This window comes from Protopterus annectens, chromosome 7.part0 (genome assembly GCF_019279795.1).
Source record: "Protopterus annectens isolate FY-2018-M chromosome 7.part0, PAN1.0, whole genome shotgun sequence".
Lineage (NCBI taxonomy): Eukaryota > Metazoa > Chordata > Ceratodontiformes > Protopteridae > Protopterus > Protopterus annectens.
The window spans coordinates 559,291,061-559,314,340 of record NC_056739.1 but is presented as its reverse complement, the minus strand read 5'-3'; the positions used below and the strand labels follow the sequence as shown (position 1 = coordinate 559,314,340).

The 23,280-nt window shown below is 41.3% G+C and overlaps 1 protein-coding gene across 1 annotated transcript in view; it reads right to left on the bottom strand.

Annotated features, from left to right (window-relative positions):
* Positions 1 to 23,280, bottom strand: part of LOC122806593 (complement decay-accelerating factor, GPI-anchored-like) — a 514,569-nt gene that overhangs the window by 242,244 nt on the left and 249,045 nt on the right. The window contains exon 3 of the mRNA XM_044077145.1: positions 17,056 to 17,129. Coding sequence (XP_043933080.1) covers positions 17,056 to 17,129 — 74 coding nt within the window. The remainder of the gene's footprint in view (positions 1 to 17,055; positions 17,130 to 23,280) is intronic.

The following is a 23,280-nucleotide window of genomic DNA, read 5'->3' as shown; positions in this document are numbered from 1 at the left end:
GCTTTCCATACTCCTTTGCTGACATGCTGCCTGCTCACCCTGACTAACTAAGCTAACAAAAGAAATAAAACAATTGTGATCTGAACTCTATTCACTGCATGGCTGATTTAGAGTACAAAACACATTCAAAGCTCACTGTACAAAAGCTACAGGAATTCACTATACCAACACCACTACAAGCCAATTAGTATTTGCCAACCAATTAATATGTGGTGTGGATATCCCGCCTCTGCCAAACAATTCATATGTGATGCCCGTGCATTGGCCCAGCAATCAATTAGCCTCAATCCTCACCACTAACACCAGTGAGGGGAATCTCATATAGGAGGAAAGGATAAATACACACAGTAAAGTGCAATTTCCCTTAAGAGCACACAGCGATCACGGTCAGTCCAGGGCTGGGCGCCCCCTTGCTCTCTAGGTCCCGAATAAGATGCCTCACTGGCACAGCTACAGGGTCCAGATCTCAGCCTAGTGGGCAAGCTAAAACCTGCAGCACCCTCTCTGCCCAACCAGTGCTTCATGTTCCTGCCCAAGTAGCTGATACACACACACACACACACACACACACACACACACACACACACACACACACACACACACACACACACACACACACACACACACACACTTTGAGAAGAGTTTATACAACCACACAGACACTCCTGGGGAAGGTTGGCACAGATTCTCTAGTTGTGCCCCTTTTTCCCAGACTATATGGTAGTATCAGCTGCCACCACCTACTAATATTTATCAGCTACCTAAAGGCCCTTAAAAGGGTGTCCAATTATTACTATGCGATATTATTATCTAACTGGTAAGTGCGACTAAACAGTCAAGGCTTATTAGAGTGACTTGGTACAGGATCACTATATACATGCAATGTACTCTAGAGCTTAAATTATCTCTACACTAAACAGCCAAAGTTAAAAGGGTTTAAAAATATTTAATAATAAATAACTAAAAACACAAGACAAAACTTTTTACTACACAATGCTAGTCAAGAATTCAGAGATCACAGAGAAATGCTTAAAATAATTCAGTACTACAGTTCTGACATCACAGAAAAACACTTGGTCTAATCTTTCTAGTTTCTAGCTATTTCTAAGAGAAAACACAAGTCTAAGATAAACTTACATATAGAGCAAAGGCAGAGTGCTGATGAGTTGGATGGTCAAGACAAAAAATGCTTAATGCTCTCTGATTCTCTCTGTTTTTAAAATCACTTTTCTGGTTCACATTACATCATTCTTCACACTTCCCTGGGTTTCCCAGGCTAACAAGCTACATTCTTTAGTAAGCTCACACCAGGCCAGGAAGCAAAGCCATTAAGGACATTTATGCATGCAAATTCTGGCCATTAAATCTGGCCTTAAAACAATAGCAAGAATTCCTTCATCTAGACTGGACAGAGCCGTGTTTACATCAAAGGGAGTCATAAAATGCTTGACTTATCTTTCTTACAGCAGAGTGCACTGTTGTTACATTTTTTTGCAGTTCCACATGTAACAGCATTTTTTCCATTTAAGACAACAAGCCTGTGGCTTACATTAATACTTACAAATGACAGAATTATCTATAAAATTCTAACTGGCTAGGCTGGCAGCCTTCACACATACAATGGAGTTACTGTAAATTGCATTGCCTTCAATGTTTCAGTCTTTCACAAAATCAGACTTGGAGCCTTATAAGACCATGGAAGTGTCTGACACCCTTTAGATCAGGATCAAATACTCTTGCCTATCATTGCTAAGTAAGCTGCTAATTTCTAATGTAGTCTTTCCCCCGGATTTGCTAATCTGCCATGCAGGACTAAACTAGTCCTGCACGTAACAGGCAGTTTATGAGGAGGACGGCAGTGCACCATGCATAATAATGAAGGTGTGCTGCTGGAGCTCCAAATCCTACATTAAGCATGGACAAGTGCAGGGGGCATGTCTGAGAGCAGAGCTCTCAGAATAAACATGCCCCTGCAAAGTAGAACAGAAGAAAGTGTAAATAAATGAGTTAAACTGCTCATAGGTGTCTGCATATCTCCACCAACAGTCCCCATGTGTTCAACAGCAAACGTACATTGAAATAAAATGAAAAAAACCTTGTATTAATTTTTTTAAAACCCTGAGTACAGCTAACCATAGGTGCGCGGGTTTGCCCATCGCTTAGCTAAAGTTGCAGCAGCTGAAAAGGCTAAAGAGGATAACAAGGAATGCATATGCACATGAAGCAGCACAGCAATAGTAGAGTGGTTACAGCATCCGCCTAACAAACAGGCATTCCTGGTTCGAGTCCCACTGCAGCACAAATCATCTTCCATGGGAAATCTGTGTATGAACATAATTTTACATCGTTTTGCCATATAACTTACATAACATTTAAATGTGAACTGGACTACTGCATGAAATGCACATGTGAAGTGTTAGTGTCATAACGAATAAGGCACAAGTAAGCAGGTCTATGCACAAATAAGCAGTGGTAAGAGTATCTAAGTGTGTTTGCATGGGGGTAAGCATTGCCCACACAGGTTAAGCAAAGTAGAAGCTGAGTGTAAGAAACTGTAACCGGAGGTTAGAAGTGCTTACCGTCGCGCAAACCCACGCAAATCCACTTACAACCACTTTAAAGTGCCTTAATCACTCTGGATCCAGCGGCCCATGTTCTGCCCAGTAACAAAATAAACTCCCTCTGCAAGGCTCAGACCCAGGACCCTGTACACTATAGTCACAGCAGCTAACCACTAAGCCATCCTAGCAATAGATATGCATGAGGTATCAGCAAACTAATTCTCACCACAGGAAATCAAACCAAACATGTGAACTGAATCTATGTACAGTGTGAAGTGGTACAACTTGCTACATAACATAAATATGTGAACTTGAGTACTGCAGTAGGGGAGATGTGAGGAGTTATTGAAATAAAGTGTTGAAGTTCCCAGGACCGCATACAGCGTACGTACACATGAATCAAGGATACAAGACACATATATAACATGCAATGAGGAAGACATCAATGCCAAAAGGCAAATACCATGCAAACCGAATATTAAGCACTGCTATCCAGACTACTGGCAGGATACTACCAGTGGGAGAAACAGTGTCAACCTGCAAAGTCAAATCCTAATATATATATATATATATATATATGTGTGTGTGTGTGTGTGTGTGTGTGTGTGTGTGTGTGTGTGTGTGTGTGTGCATAGATATATACAGATATACAGCTATGCTAGGAAACAGCAGACAAGAATGACATATGTTCACAGGCTATGCCAATGAAAGTGAGGGGCCCAAGCAAGAAGCATGTAACACGTGGCATGACAACACCCCCAGCTGGACAGAGGAAACATACATACAAACCCACAATGTAAATAGTCCACTGCTCCCCAGACCACAGACAGGATACAACTGGGGGGGGGGCATAGTGGACCCGGGAAATCTAATCTTGGAGCACAGACAGGAGCGTCCCTTGCAGTACACCCCAAAAATTGTCATAATATGGGAGGAAGCCAGTGCGACGACCTTTCTAGACGGGGTGTGTACACACCTGGAATACAAGCGTGGGAAAGCCTTATGACCCACGGGTTGAGACAATGTACGAGATGGGTCCTGTGAAGTGCAGAGTGGGCAGCGTGTAGTGGTGTGTTCAGACCCGACCTGTACCCACAGTAAGGATGAGTGCTGTAGAGTAGGTGTGGGTAGAGGGAACTACGGGTAGCTAGTTAATTGTCTAGGCATGCAGGTGTTGGCTATAGTGGGTCTATACGGACAGCCCCAGGGATGTAAGCAAAAGTGTTCATTGGGCAGAGGCACTGCCCAAGGAGCAGCCACACCTGCTACGAGTCCCACTGCAGCAAAGTCTAATCTACATGGCAAAGAATGGAATAACCAGATGTAGATGTATATATGTACAGGTATGTGTGTATATCTACCCATAGCTATATGGAGATATACCTCTCCCTCTCCGTAGTACAAATGTATACATACAGAAACAGAATACATATAAATACCCACATATAGATACATACATACGCAGACACCCATAGACCCACATGTCGTTAGATATAGACATACACACACATATATATATATATATATATATATATATATATATATATATATATATATATATATATATATATATATATATATATATATAGAGAGAGAGAGAGAGAGACGGCAATATATAAATATATACATGTATACATACATATACAGATATATCTGTATACAGTAATGTAGATATATATATATATATATATATATATATATATATATATATATATATATATATATATATATATATATATATATATGTGTGTGTGTGTAAATATACACATGTACATAGCTAGGATATGATACAGCAGTTATGAATTACATATGTTCACAGGCCGTACAAATGGGGGTGAGGGGTCCAATCAACAAACATGTAATGCATAGCATCAACCCCCCCCCCCCAGTTAGACCAGTGAAACATACAGACACACAATAAAAGTAAACACACCACTGCTTCCCGGACTACAGGCAAGATACTAATTCAAACATTTTTGGACTTCCTGCCATTACACCGATGTTGAACGGCAGGCCATGCATGTTCCCAGTGTACAAGGTAGGGGAAGACTGATGATCCATGGGGCAAGATAACATACATGATGGGTCCTGAGAAGTGAGGTGTGGGTACAGTGTACTGGTGTGGCCAGACCTGACCTGCACCCGGAGTAAGGAAGAGTGCTGAAGAGGATGTATGGTTTGGGAACTATGGGTATGAAATTATGGGCCTAGCAGAGCAGGTGTTGGCTTGAGTGGGTCTATGTGGACCACCCCAGGGATGTAAGCAATAGTGCACATTGGGAAGGGCCGCCGCCCAATGGACAGCCACTTCTGCTATGAGCCCCACTGCAGCACAGTTTATTGTACATGGCAAAGAATGGAATAACCAGATGTAGATGTACAACTGTAGAGGTGTGTGTGTGTATATATACCCATAACTACATGGAGTAAAACCTCCCCCTCTCCGTAGTACAAATGTGTACATACAGACAGAATATAATGAAATACCCACATATAGATATATACATATGCAGACACCCATACATCCATATGTCATTAGACATATATATATATATATATATATATATATATACATATATATATATATATATATATATATATATATATATATATATATATATATATATATATATATATATATATATATATATATATATATATATACATATGTGTGTGTGTGTGTATATAGATATGTAGAAATACATATGTATATATGTGTGTAACCATACACATATATATAGCTAGGATATTAATTGAATTATGTAGTTAAATTACATCTGTTAACCGGGTAAATCTGGCTGTGCTTTTGGCTCATTTACAGCAGAGACCTGGGGAGAAAAGCTCCTCAGGACTAGAAAACAATTTATTAAATAACAGTATACAGCAGATATGTGTATATATATATATATATATATATATATATATATATATATATATATATATATATAGATCTATATATATATATGGATATATATAGATATGTACACCAGTTAAGGATTGCATATGTTCACAGGCCGTGCCAATGGGGGTGAGGGGTCCAATCAACAAATGTGTAACAGGTAGAATCAACCCCCACATCTAGACAGGTGAAACATAAAAGCACACGATACAAGTAAACACACCACTGCTTCACAGACCTCAGGCAGGATACTGCCAGTGGGAGAGACCTGCCAAGTCAAATCTTGAAACAAAGACATCAATGTCCCTTGTGGGACACCCCAAAAATTAATGACTGGAGTCAGTCTCTGTAACGATTTATCCAACCAGGCTGTATATGTATATGAACCAGTACGTTGTGCAAGCCTGATGACCCATGGGTCAAAACAACGTGCAACATGGGTCCCGATATGTGGAGAGTGGGCAGTGTGTAGTGATGTGGTTAGACCCCACCTGCACCCACAGTATGGTTGAGTGCTCTAGAGGAGGGGCAGGTGGGGGAACTATGGGTATGCAATTATGGGCCTAGGCATGCAGGTGTTTGCTGGTGCAGTTGTATTTGGACCACCCCGGGGATGTAAGTAATATTGCAAATTGGGTAGAGCTTACACCCATACCTCTCAACCTTTAAGAGCAAAACCATTGGACAGAACCTAAAGCATTGGGGGGACAAATAGGGACAGAAAGCTCATATTCCACTTACAACCTTAGAAAGCTGATAGAATAATAGGTTATGAATTAGCATGACTCATCTGAAGGATGTGGAGTCTTAAACCCAATTACTTGTCTGTACTTAATGGCATCAGTTCCCAGGTATTTGCCAGATAGGTGCAGATTGTAAGAGGAACACAACAATATTATGAAGCAAACTCTGGACAGGCTGCGGATTCTATACAGTCGACAGGCATGCTTTCACCTAACGGGCAGCCATTCCCGATGTGGGTCCCACTGCAGCACAGTCCAGTTTACATGGCAAAGTACGGTATAACTATATGTGTTTTTGCATAACCCACTACACAACACCTACGAACCCATGGTCTGAACACCCTACTGTAGGCATGTAAGCTGATGTAATAGGCATCACAAGGTATTATTGTAGTCCTCACCCCCATCCAACGCAAACACAAAATGCAGTGCATATGCACAGCTGTTGTCATAGACAACATGGCAAGCTGTAGACCTTCCCTGCAGCCATCCTGCACATCCCTGGATAATCCCCCTACTAACACCCCCCTTTGTGCCCCATGCACATCATGTACCTATTAGCCTCTGTTCCATTTCTGTTAATGTCTACGGGTACACGTAGGTGACACCATCTTCCCCCACTATATTGCCAGTATCTGGAATCCCAACCCACATGTAGTATCACAGCTGTCCAACAGGACACATGTAACTAACACATGAAGGAACACCACAAGTACACCTGGAGCAGCACAGGGTCACCACCTTGCAAAACCCTCCCCCGCACCTCATACTCTATACCACCATACCTCTTTTCCTGCCTCGCATACAAATCCCAACATCCGAAAAACCTTCCCTATTGCTCCCCATCCAATTATACCTACGGACTACTATACAGTTACACTGTCACCCCCACTACCTACCTACCTACTCGTTAGCTATTCCCCTCTACTGTACCACACAGGTATGGAATAACTACACCTACCAACAACCAGCAAGAACGATAGTGAGCACACAGTAATGAAGATATAATTTATCATTTCTCCAAATCCAGACCGGTTTCGGCTAGTCAGCCTTTATCAATGGATACAAAAAAATGTTTTAAGTCAAATAAAGCAGCCTGCATTTATACTGATCTCTGATTACTTGGAAGCAGTGGTACAGCACCACCTAGTGGATGGAGTGTCAAAATGCATATACCAGCTTAGTTACAAAGCATACGACCAGTGACATTAAATGCCAGAGATATGGATGTTAAATCATATTTTCAAAGATAAAAATCAAAGCTTTGGAAAGAATCATCATATGTGCATACAGATTCCATAGTGATAAACCAATAACATAATCTATGTATATTTATATGTACATACCTTGGTATTCAAAAACAGAAAATGGTACATCTATATACAACTAGTATATATAGTTTAGTGTGATGACCACATGTTGATAAGAACAAAAATAAAAAATAATGATCATATCACATATTACAAAATAGGGTAAAAAAATTTTAGCCTCATTATCAGCTATAATATTGATTATAATGATTTGAAATAATCTCCTTGTAAATAGTACAAAATCATCATTGTAATCGTACAATACCCAGTGTTTCAAGCCATCATAACAGATACGAATACAAATCCGTGCATATACATGTTTGTATCCTAAAAAAAAATCATACCATACTTTGTTGAGTATAATATAAATAGTGGTAGGCCTAACCACCATTGAATTATTCGTACTAATTCTTGATCTGTATGAGTATTTAATATTGTAACCATAATTATTAAATCATCCAGTATTATATGAAACTCACAGATGGTCATTCAGACCTGGGGGAAATAAACATCCAAGGTTGGTGATCCAATATTGTTCCTTATGGTTTAAAATGGTGTGCCAACCTTGTTGGTTGTTCCTATCTCCCTGAATTTTGTCAATGATCATGAACATAAACTGAGCATTGGGATGTTGTATCGTATGTTTGTACAAAGCATTTGTTTCTTTTTTGTTCCTGATGTCACTACGATGTTCTGTCATCCTTATTCTAAGAGATCTAGAAGTTTGACCAACATAGAAGGCTTTGCATTGGCAGGTAGCTAAGTAAATAATCCATGTACTGCTACAATTTCCAAACACCCTTGTTTTGAAGACAATGTCAGTCAGCAACATACTGAAAGGTCATACTGGGAATGCTCACACACTTCGCATGAAGGCCATATCTGCAAACACCAGTGGACCAGACATATCTGGAAGTTGCAGTTCTCAGTGCGGACACATGTCAGTATGCATCACTCCTGCCTTGCACACACAGTGGATAGGAGTACAGACAAATATGTAAAGACAACACACTATAATAAGCCACAGGTACATGGGCATAGATGTGTGGAAGACGGTGACCATGACAAGGAGCCATGTGGGCCTGTCCCAACTAGCACACAGCCAAAGGGCCCCCAACACATGAGGTGTGGATGTAACCCACTGCATATACTAGCCACCAGTACCTGTCAGCATGACAGACTATGTGGTATACGTGGCAGCTGTGCAACAAGACTGTACAAGGAAGCAGCCATCTAATAGCTGTATACACGCACCTGAATGGGGTATGGCCCATGTACAGACTGCCCTCCCCATAGCAGTAGTATTACAAGCCTGCTGAGGTCATCCAATGTGAATTACACCTTTGGGAGAGCGATATCTTAGTAATATTCATTCCTCTAAGTGTGTGAGCATGCCCAGTATGGCCATCTGTGTTGCATGTGTGGATCAGGTCCAGGTTGTTTGTACTGCGGTGCTGACCTTTTGTTGTACACCAACAGGTAGCATGCTGTGTCTGCAGGGTATCCATTGGCCATTTGCCATTGACTGTTGCTACATTTCTGCACAGTGGGGGGGGGGGGCACCTGATTGTTTCTACTGTTCTACATAGGTTCATAGGTTCATAGGTTCATAGGTTCATACTAGGCTATCTGCCCGAGGGCATTTGCAAGCCTAGCCCATCGTTTTGTGGCTTACGCCACCCCTTAAGTATGGGGAACTATACCCATTATTTTGCTGTGCCTCTGTCGAGCAGTGACACTGAGGTAATCCCTGGGGTATATCTGTGATCTCCCATCCATTGGTCAAGATTTCTCTTGAACAAGGCCAGCGAGGTGCTCTGCCTCACATGTACCGGGATTTTGTTCCACAGCATAGGGAGTCTTTGGGTGATGAATCTATCCCTCCAGCACGTCCTATTAATAGCCGTGTCAAGGTTTAAGTCTCCCGCCCTTGTGGCTCTGATGGATCTAGATTTTTGAGGTGAAGCATATTCATCAAATCTGGGTTTGACATGGCCTTGTATGTTAGGCAAAGGTCACCTCTGAGCAGACTGAATAGAGCTGGAGTTCTTTCAGTCGGGCAGCATAGGACAGATTTTTGAGACCCTTTATCCTTTTGGTGAGGAACTTTGTGGCCTCTCCAGCTGCTGCAAGTGTCGGGTCAGATACATTCCGAATGGGGCATTGTACTCAATCATTGGTCTGATGAGTGATGAGTAAAGGGAGACTATGACCTCCCTTGATCTAGATGAGAATCCCTTCATGATAAGGTGGGCAATGTAGAAGGTCTTCCTAACTACTTTAGCTACATGGGTGTCGAATGACAGACTACTATCAACCTGGGTCCCCAGGTCCCTGATAACTTCTTCTGTGCTCAGTGGATTGCCACCTATTTGGTAGCTAGGGGTAACCTTGTTTTTATGACTATGCATTTTTTGGCATTTAACTTTAGGCCATGGCTCTGGCACCAGTTATCCGTTTCTGTGAGACCCATCTGAAGGATATCTGTGTCAGATGTGTTTTCTACTATGAGTTTGCAGTCATCTGCAAACTTTGTCAGCCATAACCCTTCTGTGTTTGCTTGTACTTCGGAAAAGTAGATGCCAAACAAGAGTGGGCCCAGGACTGCGCCCTGTGGGACACCACTTGTGACAGGCTTTGAGTCTGACATGGTGCCAGCAACTCTGACCCTGTGGGTTCTGTCACTCAGCCAGTTTGCTACCCATCTTGTGATGTATGGGTTAACATTTAAGCTGATGAGTTTTTCAATGATACCCGAGTGGGGTATTGTATCGAAGGCCTTAGCCAGATCGAGGTAGGCTGTATGGACTGCCTTTCCCTCATCAATGGCTTTGGTGACTGTTAAAAAGTCAACCAAGTTTAAAAGGCATGATCTTCCTTTGACAAAGCCAAACTGGGTTGGATCCAAAGTCTGCAAATTCCCTATGTCTTTATTTATGAGGTCCATTATGATCCTCTCCATGGCTTTGCAGATAAGGCTTGTCAAGCTAATGGGCGGTAATTTCAGGGTCGGTGGAGGCACCGCCTTTGTGAAGTGGGACCACAGTTGCAGTGCGCCACTCCATCCAGAGGTGAGACTTTGATTAAACAGCTGTCCTAGCTGTGGATTTAATTCCTCATTGAGTTCGTGGAGCACACAGCCGGGGACACCATCAGGTCCCATGGATGCTGTGTTTTTTGCTTTGGAGAGAGCAGTTCTCACTTGGGCGCTGGAGATGTTTGGGGGCTGCAATCGTTTGGTATAGATATCTCTCCTTTTGCACTGAACCTGTCAGCCAGTATGTTGGCAATGTCTGTAGGATCAGTAATCTTCACATCATTTTGAACTAGTTCTGAGCATATCTGGGAGTTTCCTCCCAGGTTTCTAACATAGCTAAAGAAGGCCTTATGATTGTCTTTTGAGTCTTTAGCTATTTTCTCTCAAAATTTGCTTTGGATGATTTTACGAGAGCTCTTAGTTTTTACTTATAGTGATCAAGGGTGTCTTACCTTTTAAGGATTTTGCTCTATCTTGTAGTAGCTTCCTCCTTTTGTTGTAGAGTTTGTTTATGGCTGGGGTCCACCAGACTGGACGCTTGCCTTTGGTACAAATAGTCTTTGTTTTGCTTGGGATTGCCTTATCCATGCAGTCCTGCAGGTGCTGGTAGAAGGCATTTGTAAGTGATTCAGCGGCTTGAGAACTGTTTTCCGCCAGCTCGGGGGCCTTAAAGGATACCACACTAGTCTTTAGAAGTGTGAAGTCGGCTTTTGAGAAGTTCTTTACTGTGGTCTTTTTTATTTCAGGTGGGGGTGGGATGAGGACCTCCAGCGAGATTAGTTTGTGATCTGATCTCACCAGTGAGGGGTATACTTCTCGTGTTGAACATTGTGCTCCCATGTTCGTGATGATGAGATCAAGTATGTTATCTCCTCTTGTGGGGATGGTGACTAGTTGTTCCATGGCATTTGAGTTTATGAATTCCAGGAACTTTTGGGCTAGGGTGTTTGGGCTTGAGTAGTGTTCCAAGTCTATATTAGGGTAATTGAAGTCACCTAGTATGATGGTGTTTGGTGATACATTTATCCCCTCTAGTGTTTTCAGGAAGGCCATGTGAGGTTCCTGAGTTTGTGAGGGTGGCCTGTAACATGCTACAATTTGCAGAGCAGTCTTGCCTATGGTTAATTGCACCTGGATGGTCTCCGATGCATCGTGCGTTGCCACCAGTCTTGAGGTGTGGGTGTCCTTGATGAATATGGATACCCTCCTTTCTTGGTATTGTCCGGATTTTGGGGCGGGCATGATATGAGGTAAAACCTGATAGCGCTGGGGTGCTCTCAGGAGCCTTGAACCAGGTTTCTGTCACAGCACAGACATCGATGTTCTCCATACTGAGAAGGGCCTCAAGTGCGTGCATTTTGAGATTTAGACTTCTGGCATTGAGCAGCATTACCCTTAGTTTTCGTGTTCTAGGGTGGTAGGTTTAGAATTTGAGCCTTGCCTAAAAAAGGCACTATGGGGGTGGCAAGAGCCTTTGCCAATATCCGGAATCCCAGGGCTTGTCCAGCATGTCATCCCAGGCAGACAGACACTAGATCCCCTTTGAATGACACCAGTGTTTAAGCCAATTGTTAAAGCTGATCATCTTATCTCTGTATTGTGGCATCATTCTTGGTGAAGGTAGGATACTGCTCAAGGTCAGGGTCATACCTGCCTGGGCTACATAATCAGAGAGCTCCTCAATGTCTCTTTTCATGTAGTTTACACCAGTGTGGACAATGACTGAGTCATATTTGTACCTGCTGTTGAGAGACCTGAGTGCTTGCGTTATGTGGCGGATTCTAGCGCCCGACAGGCAGCTTACTGTGACCTTTTCCTTACTCAGTCTGGTGAGCGGGACGTCAGTGTGTCTGACTATGGAGTCACCAATGACTAGTGTGTCTGGCATTGTGTTTGGCCTTAAGGGCTGTGACTGTTTGACACTCTGACTGTGAGGTCTATGTGTTGCAGTTGTTGTGTTCTGAGGTGGTGGTTGTTTGGGTGTTTGCTTTGGTGGCCTCTGCTGTTTTGGTAGATTTTTGATCAGAGCCTCCGAGTATGTCTTTGTGTGTTTATGTGTATGATTTGTGGTTGTAATGGTACTATGTGAGACTGGGTCTATAGTGTGTGTGGTAACCTTCTCCTCCTGACTGGTCTTGCCAGTCCTATGTTGAGAGAGCTCAGCCTCCAGTTTGGCCGTATAGTTGCATCTCTCGCATGTATTTGTGTTTTGTGTTTTATTACCTTGATAGCATTGGTTTTGTCTTTGTCCACTGCACCAAAAGAGTGTGGGGCACACCTGGCTGTTACTCTAAGTGTACATTGGATGAAGGGGCGCACCTGACACTTGTACACATTTGCTAGGACTGTACTGGTATTTCAGGTACTCCATTTTAGTCTGGAGTCTTACCTATCCTACTGGCTAGGGCTTACCAGTGTAGTACAGATCCTAGCTTTGTTTACCTACATATTAGTGTCTGACTTCCTAGCCTTCACAACTTACATCCAACTGCCTGGCCTTCTGCGGTCTGTCTGTGTAGGCCTGGGGGAGGGGTTAACCATAGAGCACATTCAGAAGCCATAGTACAGCATTTGTTTGTGTTTGTCTTCACCTGTCCTGCTGGCTCAGACTGTTGCTGGGTATGTGATCCTTCCTGACTGGCATGTGTGGCTCTTATGGACACCCCTGTCGCTCAGGCCATTTCCTGCAGTGGTTTTTGTCACCCTGTGTAGTAGTGGCTAGTATGGTGACTCCAGTATGTGTTACAGCTCTCATGCTGCCACTATGGGTGTCTACTCTCTGCTGCCTTGACATCCGGCCACCCAATTCCCTTGCATGTTCACACCCATACCATAGCTATAGGTAAAAACACATTCTACTCCATTTGGCAACTGGTAGGTTGATTGACTTACCTTGAGGGTGTGCCAGACTTGAGGACGGTGCTGGAGGGCTGCCTATGTTGGATGCACATAGTACACTCCCTATACATGGTTGGGGACAAGTAGTGTCATGTTTTGCATCCCTTTTACTGTCTGTGCGAGTCGGAGAGAGGTGTCATTCCCTGGGGCCCTACTGTGTCAGTGCATATGCCATGCGTTGCCTTTTTTCCAAGGCCAGGGCATACTGGGCACACCCCATTCTACCTACTGGGGCAGGCTCAAGTTGTTCCTCCTCTGAGTCACTCTGTACCTGTACAGCCTTTGGCATTGGTGGGGGGCTGTTTGACCCTGCCCCATGCTGTTCCTGCTGCAGCTGTTTCCGCAGGATCAGATTGTGTAGCATAGCACATACCATTACTATTTGGGTACATGTAGCTGGTGAATACTGCAGGGCTCCACTGGATGTGTCCAGACACTGGAACCTTGACTTGAGCATCCCAAACACATGCTCTATTATATGTCTGGCCTATGCGTGTGCATCATTATGGCATTGTTGCTCAGGTGTGTGCGCATTTCTGATGGGTGTCATCAGCCACGGCTATAGTGGGTACCCAGCATCCCCCACTAGGTGACCGTAGGGGATTTCCACATCAGCAAATCTGTGGTACAGCTGCATCAGTTGCCATATGTGTGAATTGTCATAGCTTCCAGGGGAGCCAGTACACACATTCAGTATAATGCCCTGGGCATCACATACAACCTGGCAGTTGATGGAGGGGATGTCCCTGCGGTTGATGTAGGCCCTACCCTGCTCACTAGGTGGTGCTTTGATGCGTAAATGCATGCATTCCACAGCACCCACTATCCCAGGGTAGTTAGCTATTTGGTGGAAGAGATGCATATTGAGGGTCAACACCTCATGTGTGTTGAGGAAATATGCATGCTCACTGGCATGTGCTGACATGGCATCCAGGAACTGGTGGAATACTCTGGATACTGATGCCTGTGAGATGCCCATGTTATCCCCAGTTGTGCTTTGGGAGGTACCTGTGGCTAGTATACCTAGGTCAACACATACCTTGGTGTCTACTGGGATGTGTTCCCCTCAACCAGTGTGATGTGTCAGGTGTGGCCTGCACAGCTCAATGATTTGCTGTAGGAGGTCTCTGTCCACCCTATAGTGCTCCATTATCTCCAGCTCATGTAGCCCCTGGTAGGTTACCCTGGGTCTGTACACTCTTCTCTGTCTCCTCACTGTGGGTTGTTTGGCAGCATTGACATCCTCACCACCCTCAGCCTCTTGCACGTGTTGTTCTATGTTGCCTGCTGCAGCCCTTCTCATTTTGTAGTTTGGTTTTAAAACTTCCCCACTTGTATACACCGGTGGTGTAGTGTGTGGAAAAACCAGGGGGGGTAGGTGTTTGCTTGGTTTATATTGTTGTTCTGGGCTTTGCTGGTCTGCTGCCTGTGTGATTAGCTGATTCTGATACATTTCACCTGACAGCTCAGCTAGTTCTCCTTGATTACCTTCCTACTGCTGTTTTCACTTCCCATTGCCTGCCTGTTTAGGCCTGTGTGCGCGCTGTGCACACAGAGTGCTCAAATGTGCACAGAGCTGCTGTTTCCTGGTTTAACTTCTTTTTTCTTCCTGTAAAACCATGTGCGTGGCGCGCATACCTGCTTACACTTTGTAAAGAGTGCAAGACAGGGTTAGACACACCCCTACCTTAGCTGTGCTAAGCTAGGAGCAATCCCAAGCCACAGGTCTCCAATCCACTTACAGTATGCCTGACACCCCCCTCCCATGATGTCACATATATCCTAGTCTTGCATCCAGCTATTTATACTCTTACATTCATGGGACCTGCCTCACACCCTGGGAAAATCTGGGATTCACTAACCTTTCCCTCATTTGCATAGGATTGCCTGCTAATGCATAGTTACATGTCCTACACTGAACCTCCCCCTTAATAGTCATTATTCACTGGCCAGGTTGTCTTCTGCCTGCCATTGACTTGCATGGCAAAATACTGATTTTAGTTAGCATGCTTATTTTAGGTTTATTTTATTGTTTTCTCCCCGATCCCGTTTGCGAGTCACTGCCCTATGCTTAAACAGGCGAGATTAGCTAAAAGAAAATTAAAAGTTGTTTATTTTTTTTTTTTTAACAGTTTGCAATGCCAATGGCCTTCTACTTGGACATTGGCGTGCTTCCTCAATGATATGCAGCCTTTATTTGGACCTGTCATAGCTCCGGTTTGTAGATTGCAGAAATGTACTCGGTTACTAACCGAGTACATTTCTGCACACTGCATTCGTCCTGCACGGACAGCTGTCAGCTTCCTGGCTCGCATATTACCCTCATTTGCATGGTTTTCACCTGCAAATGTGGGTAATTTGCATACAGAAGCTCGGTCCGTGCAGGATTAGCCTAAGAGCTCATGTGTACGTCCTGGGAGCTCGTTCCTGGATCGCATATTGGCCATATTGCCGAAAATAGTTCTTAAACTAGTCCTGCACACTATAAAGGGCTTTGTAAATCCGGGGGCTCTCTATTAAAAACAAAATAAAAAAATGAAGAAAACATAAAAACCCAGCATTAGCATTAAGTTTTGAAACTTTCTTTCAAAAAAATTGTTTTTTACAGCCATTCAAACACTTTGAAGATTTTACCCTGGAGTTTTACACCACACAGTGGCAGTCATCCAACCTGATTCTGAAATGACTACCCACTGGGATTCATTAACACCATCACTAAGTGTACACTAAGTTTATACCATTCTAAGTGAGCAGACAACAAAAGCATAACTCATACCTTCTTCCTCCTAATTTTACTTTTCCTACTGATTTTCTTGCAGCCTTAAATATCAAGTGGGGCTTCATAAAGGTTGTCACAAAGTGCAGGTTACATATACACTTAATGTAATCTTTTTGTAGACTAGAAAGCACAAAAAAATGTGGTAGGATGTTCCTGAATATAGATCATGTACACTTAGTGTAGTTGTTTATGAATATGGCCTTACATTCGTAAATGTTTAAATTATTTTCACTGGTGATAACTGTTCTGATTAAATGTATATGCCACATTATTAATGAATAGCCATGCACATGGGGCAGTATATCAAGCAGTGAATCACCAAACAGTTTCCTAAGATGTTTTTGCTTTTGTATATCAATAGCTTTTTTGGGGGGGCAGGACATAACCAACACAAAGTAAATAATTTTTTTTTTTTCTGAAGTATGAAGTACTACACATGGAGCTGTCTACACTCTGCATCACTCTTACTTAATGTAGGAAACCTGAAGATGTTGCATTTTACATAATACTGACTATCTGACTATCAGGAGACTTGTAATTTAAAGGCTGTGCTTTGTGAAAAAAAAAAATAAATGGTGAACAAAGATTGAATGATCAGCATTAAATAAATATTTGTCAGTAAATTCAATAGATGTCAAACAGCAATATAGTTTTTTATGGTGGTGTGCTCCCTTGCCCACGAAAACCTCTACAGAACTCAAACTAAAAATGAAAGCTCATGGAATTGCTCCCGCTTAACACTGTTACAGTGTCTACATACTGACTGCTACAAGAAACAAGACTCCATCCGTTAGGTTTACACATCAGAAGCATGCAGTGTATACTTACGCGTACATGTGGGATTTCCGTTGTCCCAGCCATTAGATAAGCAGATTCTTCTTGTTCTCCCATTTAGTCGGTATCTAAATGTATCAAGACAAAAAAGTGCATATAAATGTAATCATACAGACTAAAGCATATGTAATAATAATCTGTAGTATAAAAGTTATAATGTTTTTCTCACACACTGTTTACCAACGAAGCAGAGTGATTCTAACACTGATGTCCAGGTGGGTTCTACTGCCTTGTCTGCTAGGGATCTTTAAGAATACTTGTCATAGCTTCATGGGTTCATAGGTAGATACTAGGCTATCGGCCCAAGGGCCTACGTAAGCCTAGCCAACAAGGTTCTATAGCTTACGCCACCCAAGAAAGTTATTTTCCTGTGCCTCTGTCCAGCAGAGACACAGAAGTGATCCCCGGGATGTACTTCCTATTTCCCATCCACTCATCAAGATTTTTCTTGAAGGGTGCTAATGAAGAACTTTGCTTGACATAGATGGGTAGCTTGTTCCAGAGTACAGGAAGTCTCTGGGACAGGAATCTATCTCTCCAGCATGTCCTGTTTATTGTGGTGACAAGGTTTAGGCCCCCTAGAGCATGTAGCTTGGAGGGATTGGGATTTCTTTAGGTGTAGTATGTCCAACAGCTCTGGGTTTGACATAGCTTTATATGTTAGGCAGAGATCACCTTGGAGGAGACGACATGCTACGGAGTAAAGCTGAAGTTTTTTGAGGCGGTCAGTGTAGGGTATTTGTTTGAGGCCAGTAATCCTCTTTGTGAGGTACTTCTGTGGCCTTTCCAGCTGCTGCAGAAGTCATGTGTGGTTTTGTGTTAAAAGTAGTGAACTTCAGTTTGGATACCAAACATTAACTACTGCATTATTATAAATATGAGAAGGGAAAACATCTCCTGTTGGTTAAAGCTCACTGTGCACTAACTTGCCCTCTACCCCTTCCTTGACTACTGACACTAGTACAACTTGTGCTTTTCTCTCTCTCTTTCTGTTGTCTACTTATAGGCGTCAGTTACTTAAACGGCATTATAGTCATTCAGCACATTCTCGTTAAGCAGCTGACCATGAGTTGTAGTTTGACAGCAAAGCACAGACGTGCAAATGTTACTCTATAACAGAAATTCCTTGAATTACACAGATGACTGTCAGTGGCTGGAGAAATTACATACTTTTAGCTGCTAACTTGAGTGCCGAAACTCCAGTGATCAGATGCAAAACAGGCAGCCACAATCCGTGGCAGTAATGTTCTTCTAGCATTCTAAGACGCAGTAATATACTACGGTATGAGCTATTTTACTCCACTGAGAAATGCAGTGTAAAATGTATACACAAATGTTAACCTTTATATATATAAGAAATTCATAACATCAAACTCTGGGACTAAGTAAAACTAGACATAGTACAACTTCAAGAAGATAATATGGAATCTGTGCTGACAGGTCAAAGAAGAGTCGGTACTTTTCCGTTAACGGGGCAACAGTCCTCGACACACGTAAATGTTGTTACGAAATGGAAACGGAAAACTATCCATTTGACTTTTAAACTGTCAAAACAGAAATATTTACTTTGGAGGTGATTCAGTTTCACACAGTTTAGGGTTCTAAGTATTTAATCACTAACTATTTTGGTTTTCCTAGCTTCTTTACAAACAGCGGTCATCGGCAAATGTAAATGTGGTAATGTGTCTCAAAAACCTTCCGCAGTAAGTTTGTTAGTTGACAGCAGGTGATAAAATCAACAGAAATGTGTTTCTGACAAGCAAGCACCCCCCCCCCAATCAGTATGTCTAGGGGCCAGGGTGGCTTGTACGGCAAGGACACCTCAGATGTTTTGTGTGATCCTTATAAAGACTGTAACTTTCTGCCAGTTCACTGATGATTGAACGTATTCCACTTCGCTGACGTAGAAAGTTATTATAATAGCGGGCTTCAAGTGTATAACACCAGTATATTAAAATCTGTCCCTATTTCTTTGGTCCCCCACACATTATTTTACACTTTGTCCACATTTCTTGCACTAACAAGTTGAGCGGTAGGAGTATGAAATCACAAGACATGGGAAAAACATGATATCAGCATTACACACTCATCCATTTGGTACTGTCACAATATTATCACTCCCTAAATCTGAACCCACACTGTAATGCTGTGAGGCATATCTGTCAACCGTCACACATTTTGACAATGGGGACAATGGACTTTGAAAAATAGAGACATGTAGTGGATGTTAATCACACACGTTATATTGTGAAAAAGAAAAAAAAGGAAGTGCTTCTCTTTCCAAACATGTCATGATTTGAAGAGGTCAGGCTGTTAAGATTTGTAATGCTGTGAGGCATACATGGGGGAAAAGGCAATGGGAAAATAGGAACATTTGTAGAAAATGTGAGCATGTGGTCAGGATAGCATTAGCAGACCTTTTCTGTTTCCATTCCGTGGCAACATTTGCATTTGCCGAGGACTGTTGCCCTGTTAACGGAAAAGTACCAGAGAGTCTTCTAAACAAAAAAGGTAACAATGAAAAAATAAACCTTATCAATGCCAGACTAAGAGACTTTTCAAAAAAGGATTTTTTGAGAGAACCAAAGACCTTCAAGATTTTTTTACATCTGCTGCTTACAACCAACACTAGGGTAACTGCTCCTCTGGACAGGGAAAATCACACCCAAAAAGAGATCTACATTTTTCAGTGCAATTTGGCCTGATTTTCCAAATCAGAATTAAGATGGATTCCTATCAGCTCAATAACCCAATGCTGATATATGAATGAAAAGAAAGGAACTTTACAATATTATCAATGCAGCCTAACTCAGTGAAATAGACTTTTGCATATAATAATTACCATCAAAAAGGGAAACTGAGTGGAAAGTCAAGTAGTAGCAAGCATCTATATCAGTCTGTCCTTATGGCAAGCACTTTACAATATGTTCCTAATAAACATACAACTGGGTGATTAAATTCTTACATACAGGCAGAGTTCAAAGTACTGCCCCTAATCACCCTACTAAAGGGATGATGGCAGTAAAGACATGAAATCCTGCCCTTGACCAAAAGAAATAAAATCTGTCTTTGGAATCATATGTGAATGTGTGTGCAAATATCTAAAGTGCAGTTTTGTAGATAACTTTTACTAGAATATTCCTAGAAAGGCTGTTTCACAATCTATTCAAAGTGTTTTTACATTTATCACAATAAAAAATGATTAAATTAAATATATATTTATTTAGTGTTTTACAGTGAATGCATCATTCACAAACACGATAGAAATGTGACTGGATTGTATATTATCTTTAATACCTTGGTTCATAACATCTTAGCTCTCTGTAGACAGCAGTTACATGGAAAGGCCTCTTACCTTCATCTTTTTTTAGAGTAGGAATGGAAAGGTCAAAAAACACATCTGATGTAAAGGAAGGTTACATTTTCAAGGAAACCCTATTCTTATGGAACATGACAAAGGATGCTTTATAAATCAGAACTGCTACTCTGAAATCCTTCCAGACAAGGTAACAATCATCCAAAACAATGTTATTAAAGAAAGCTACTTTAAATCTACAAAAGACGCAGGCTCAGAAAGCTTTAATGTTAACTTTTTAGTCAAAGTTCAAATTCTAAACTGGGGGAATGTTTCTGCTAGTAGCTCTGATATCAGTGGTGAATCTGTGTCTCCTTTCTTGCAGGGGTACAATAGGGGCACACCAGCTGTATGGTGGGGTATGGTGGGGCATGTAAGATATTCAAATACTTAAAACAATGAACTTTAGAATGCACGGTACCAGTTCACCTGTAATCCATTATTTAACAAGAAGGACCATTTCCCTATATTTCCCTTTGAAAGACTAATATCAACATCTAGTAATGCACTTACATATTTTATATATCCTGGAAGTAAGCACAACTTAGGAAATAATTACATGTGCCATGCTCAAGCATTAGTATGTTCCAGTGTAATAAATCAAGTTTGTAGCTAACAATACAATGCCCCTGACAACTTTGCAACTCTGAATGCAAGTTGTCAGCAATCTGAGGATTCAGAGCATTTAGAAGGAAACAAAAAAGAAAGGAAGACGTTCACAACAAATAACAAGAAAAAGAAGCTGATAAATGCATGTAAAGTAAAGAGAATACGTACTAAAAAAGACACTACTTTGTTATGTAACCCGCAGATTGCAGGGAATGATAACATTTTTCTATCAGAAAACCTTCATTCTACAGAAAAAGACATAATTTTTCCAAAAGAGAAAGTAAAACAAAAGAGGCAAGGGGCAGGTAAAAAGGAAAAAAATCAAAACTGAACATGGAAAGATTGAAGAACGTTACTGTAAAAAAAAAAAAAAAAAAAGAAAAGAAAAAGAGCTAGAAAGGCAGACGCTGACTACATGGCTTAAGTTGTGGATGTACACAACCAGATACCACATTCATAATCTTGCAAATAGCATATGTATGGAAATGATACACTCTATTAGAAATGGGGTGTGTGAATGTGGTATCTCTGTTTATGTGAGGACATGCCTTACAGGTACCACAGGGTCTATTCCCTTTAAATCTAGATTTAACCTGAATCTTTTTATTCCCTTCATGACATAATAAATATTTTAGGTTCTTATTCCTTCTAAAACCAAACACTGGTTCTTCCCCTATAACTTTCTTTGTCTTTTCATCTGTAAGAAGAATTTTCCAGTTTTTCCTCACTATATCATACCCTATGTATATTGTTGCTGTAAGTAAACATCAGTCTTAAGTTTACTCTCCTGTCATGTAGAATTGTTGTTCATAACATTTTCCTCTCAGTCACGTGTTAACCATGGCTGCATCTTGTCCTTCCTTTGACCTACTTTTTTCTGGACTATTCTCTCTACCTTGTGTTGTTTATATCCCCTCTCAGTAAAATTGTGTTTTAGATTATCCAGTTCCATCTCAAACAAGTCCTCATCTGTACATAATCTTGACACCCTGTCCAACTGTCCTACCACTATGTTGTTAAAGGTGAATCTTGGGTGCATGCTGTCATATGTTAATAAATTGTTTTTCCAGCAATCTTTTCTATAGAGTGTAGTTTTAAAACCATCTTCATTTTGTATAACTCTTCCATCTAAAAAATCCAACTGAATCCTAGATGATTTCATGGAAAATCTTAAAAAAGATGTGGTGGATTCTAAGTATTCTATAAAGGCTACAAGTTCTCACTGTTCACCATCCCACAACAGGAAGATGGCATCTACAAAGCGTTTATAAAAACAAATGCTATTGAACCAACCATGATATTTTCCTAAGACATGATGTTGCTCCCAAAATGCAATGACAACTTTGGCATATGTGTTGGGACAAGGGGTGCTCATGGCAACCTCTTGTACCTGGCAATAATGCTTGTTTTGACAAACAAAACATTACACTCCAAAATAAGTCTAAGCATCTCTAAAATAAGTCTGTACTTGTTAGTATCAAATGTACACAAAATCAGAAATTAATCTAGACAAAGCTGTTAAACCATACTCATTGCTGATCGCAGTAAAGAGATTATTTACATCTAATGTTACCATTATATAAGTTTTCCTTACTTCTGTTCAACTGATAAACTCACTTAGATGCATTAAAAAGTCACCTGTATCTTTTAAAATATATGTAACTTGTGTTAATACTGATCTCAAAGTACATTCTACCCAAATTGAGATGTTTTCTGATATCCACCCCCTGCCTGATACTACTGGCCTTAATGGGGGGGTCATGTCTTTGTGTATTTTGGGTAAGGCCTTAAAATAGGAATAACAGGATTTTCTATATTCAACAACTTATATAGGTCCATGCCCATCAGTCTTTCATCTTTCAAGACTTCTAAACATTTTCCTATTCTAGAAATAACATTATTAACAACAATTGGTGATATTTGCATGAAAGTTGTTGTATCCATTAACATTTCACTTCATTTAGTGTAGTAAAAATCTATGTTCATTATAACTACTGTTCCTCCTTTATCAGCAGATTTAATAATGGTTTGTGTATTCTGTTGTAAGGATGTTAATGCTTCCCTCTGTGTTAGTGTCAGGTTAAAGAACTTCTTATTATAATTACCCTGTAGGTAACCTCCAATGTCCTGTTCACATACTTTGATAAAAGTATTCATGGTAGAATTAAATAAAGGGACAAATGTACTAGGTTGCCTTAACGTTACTTGTTGGTTAGTATTTCCATTCCCAAACATGTGCTTTAGCATAACATTCC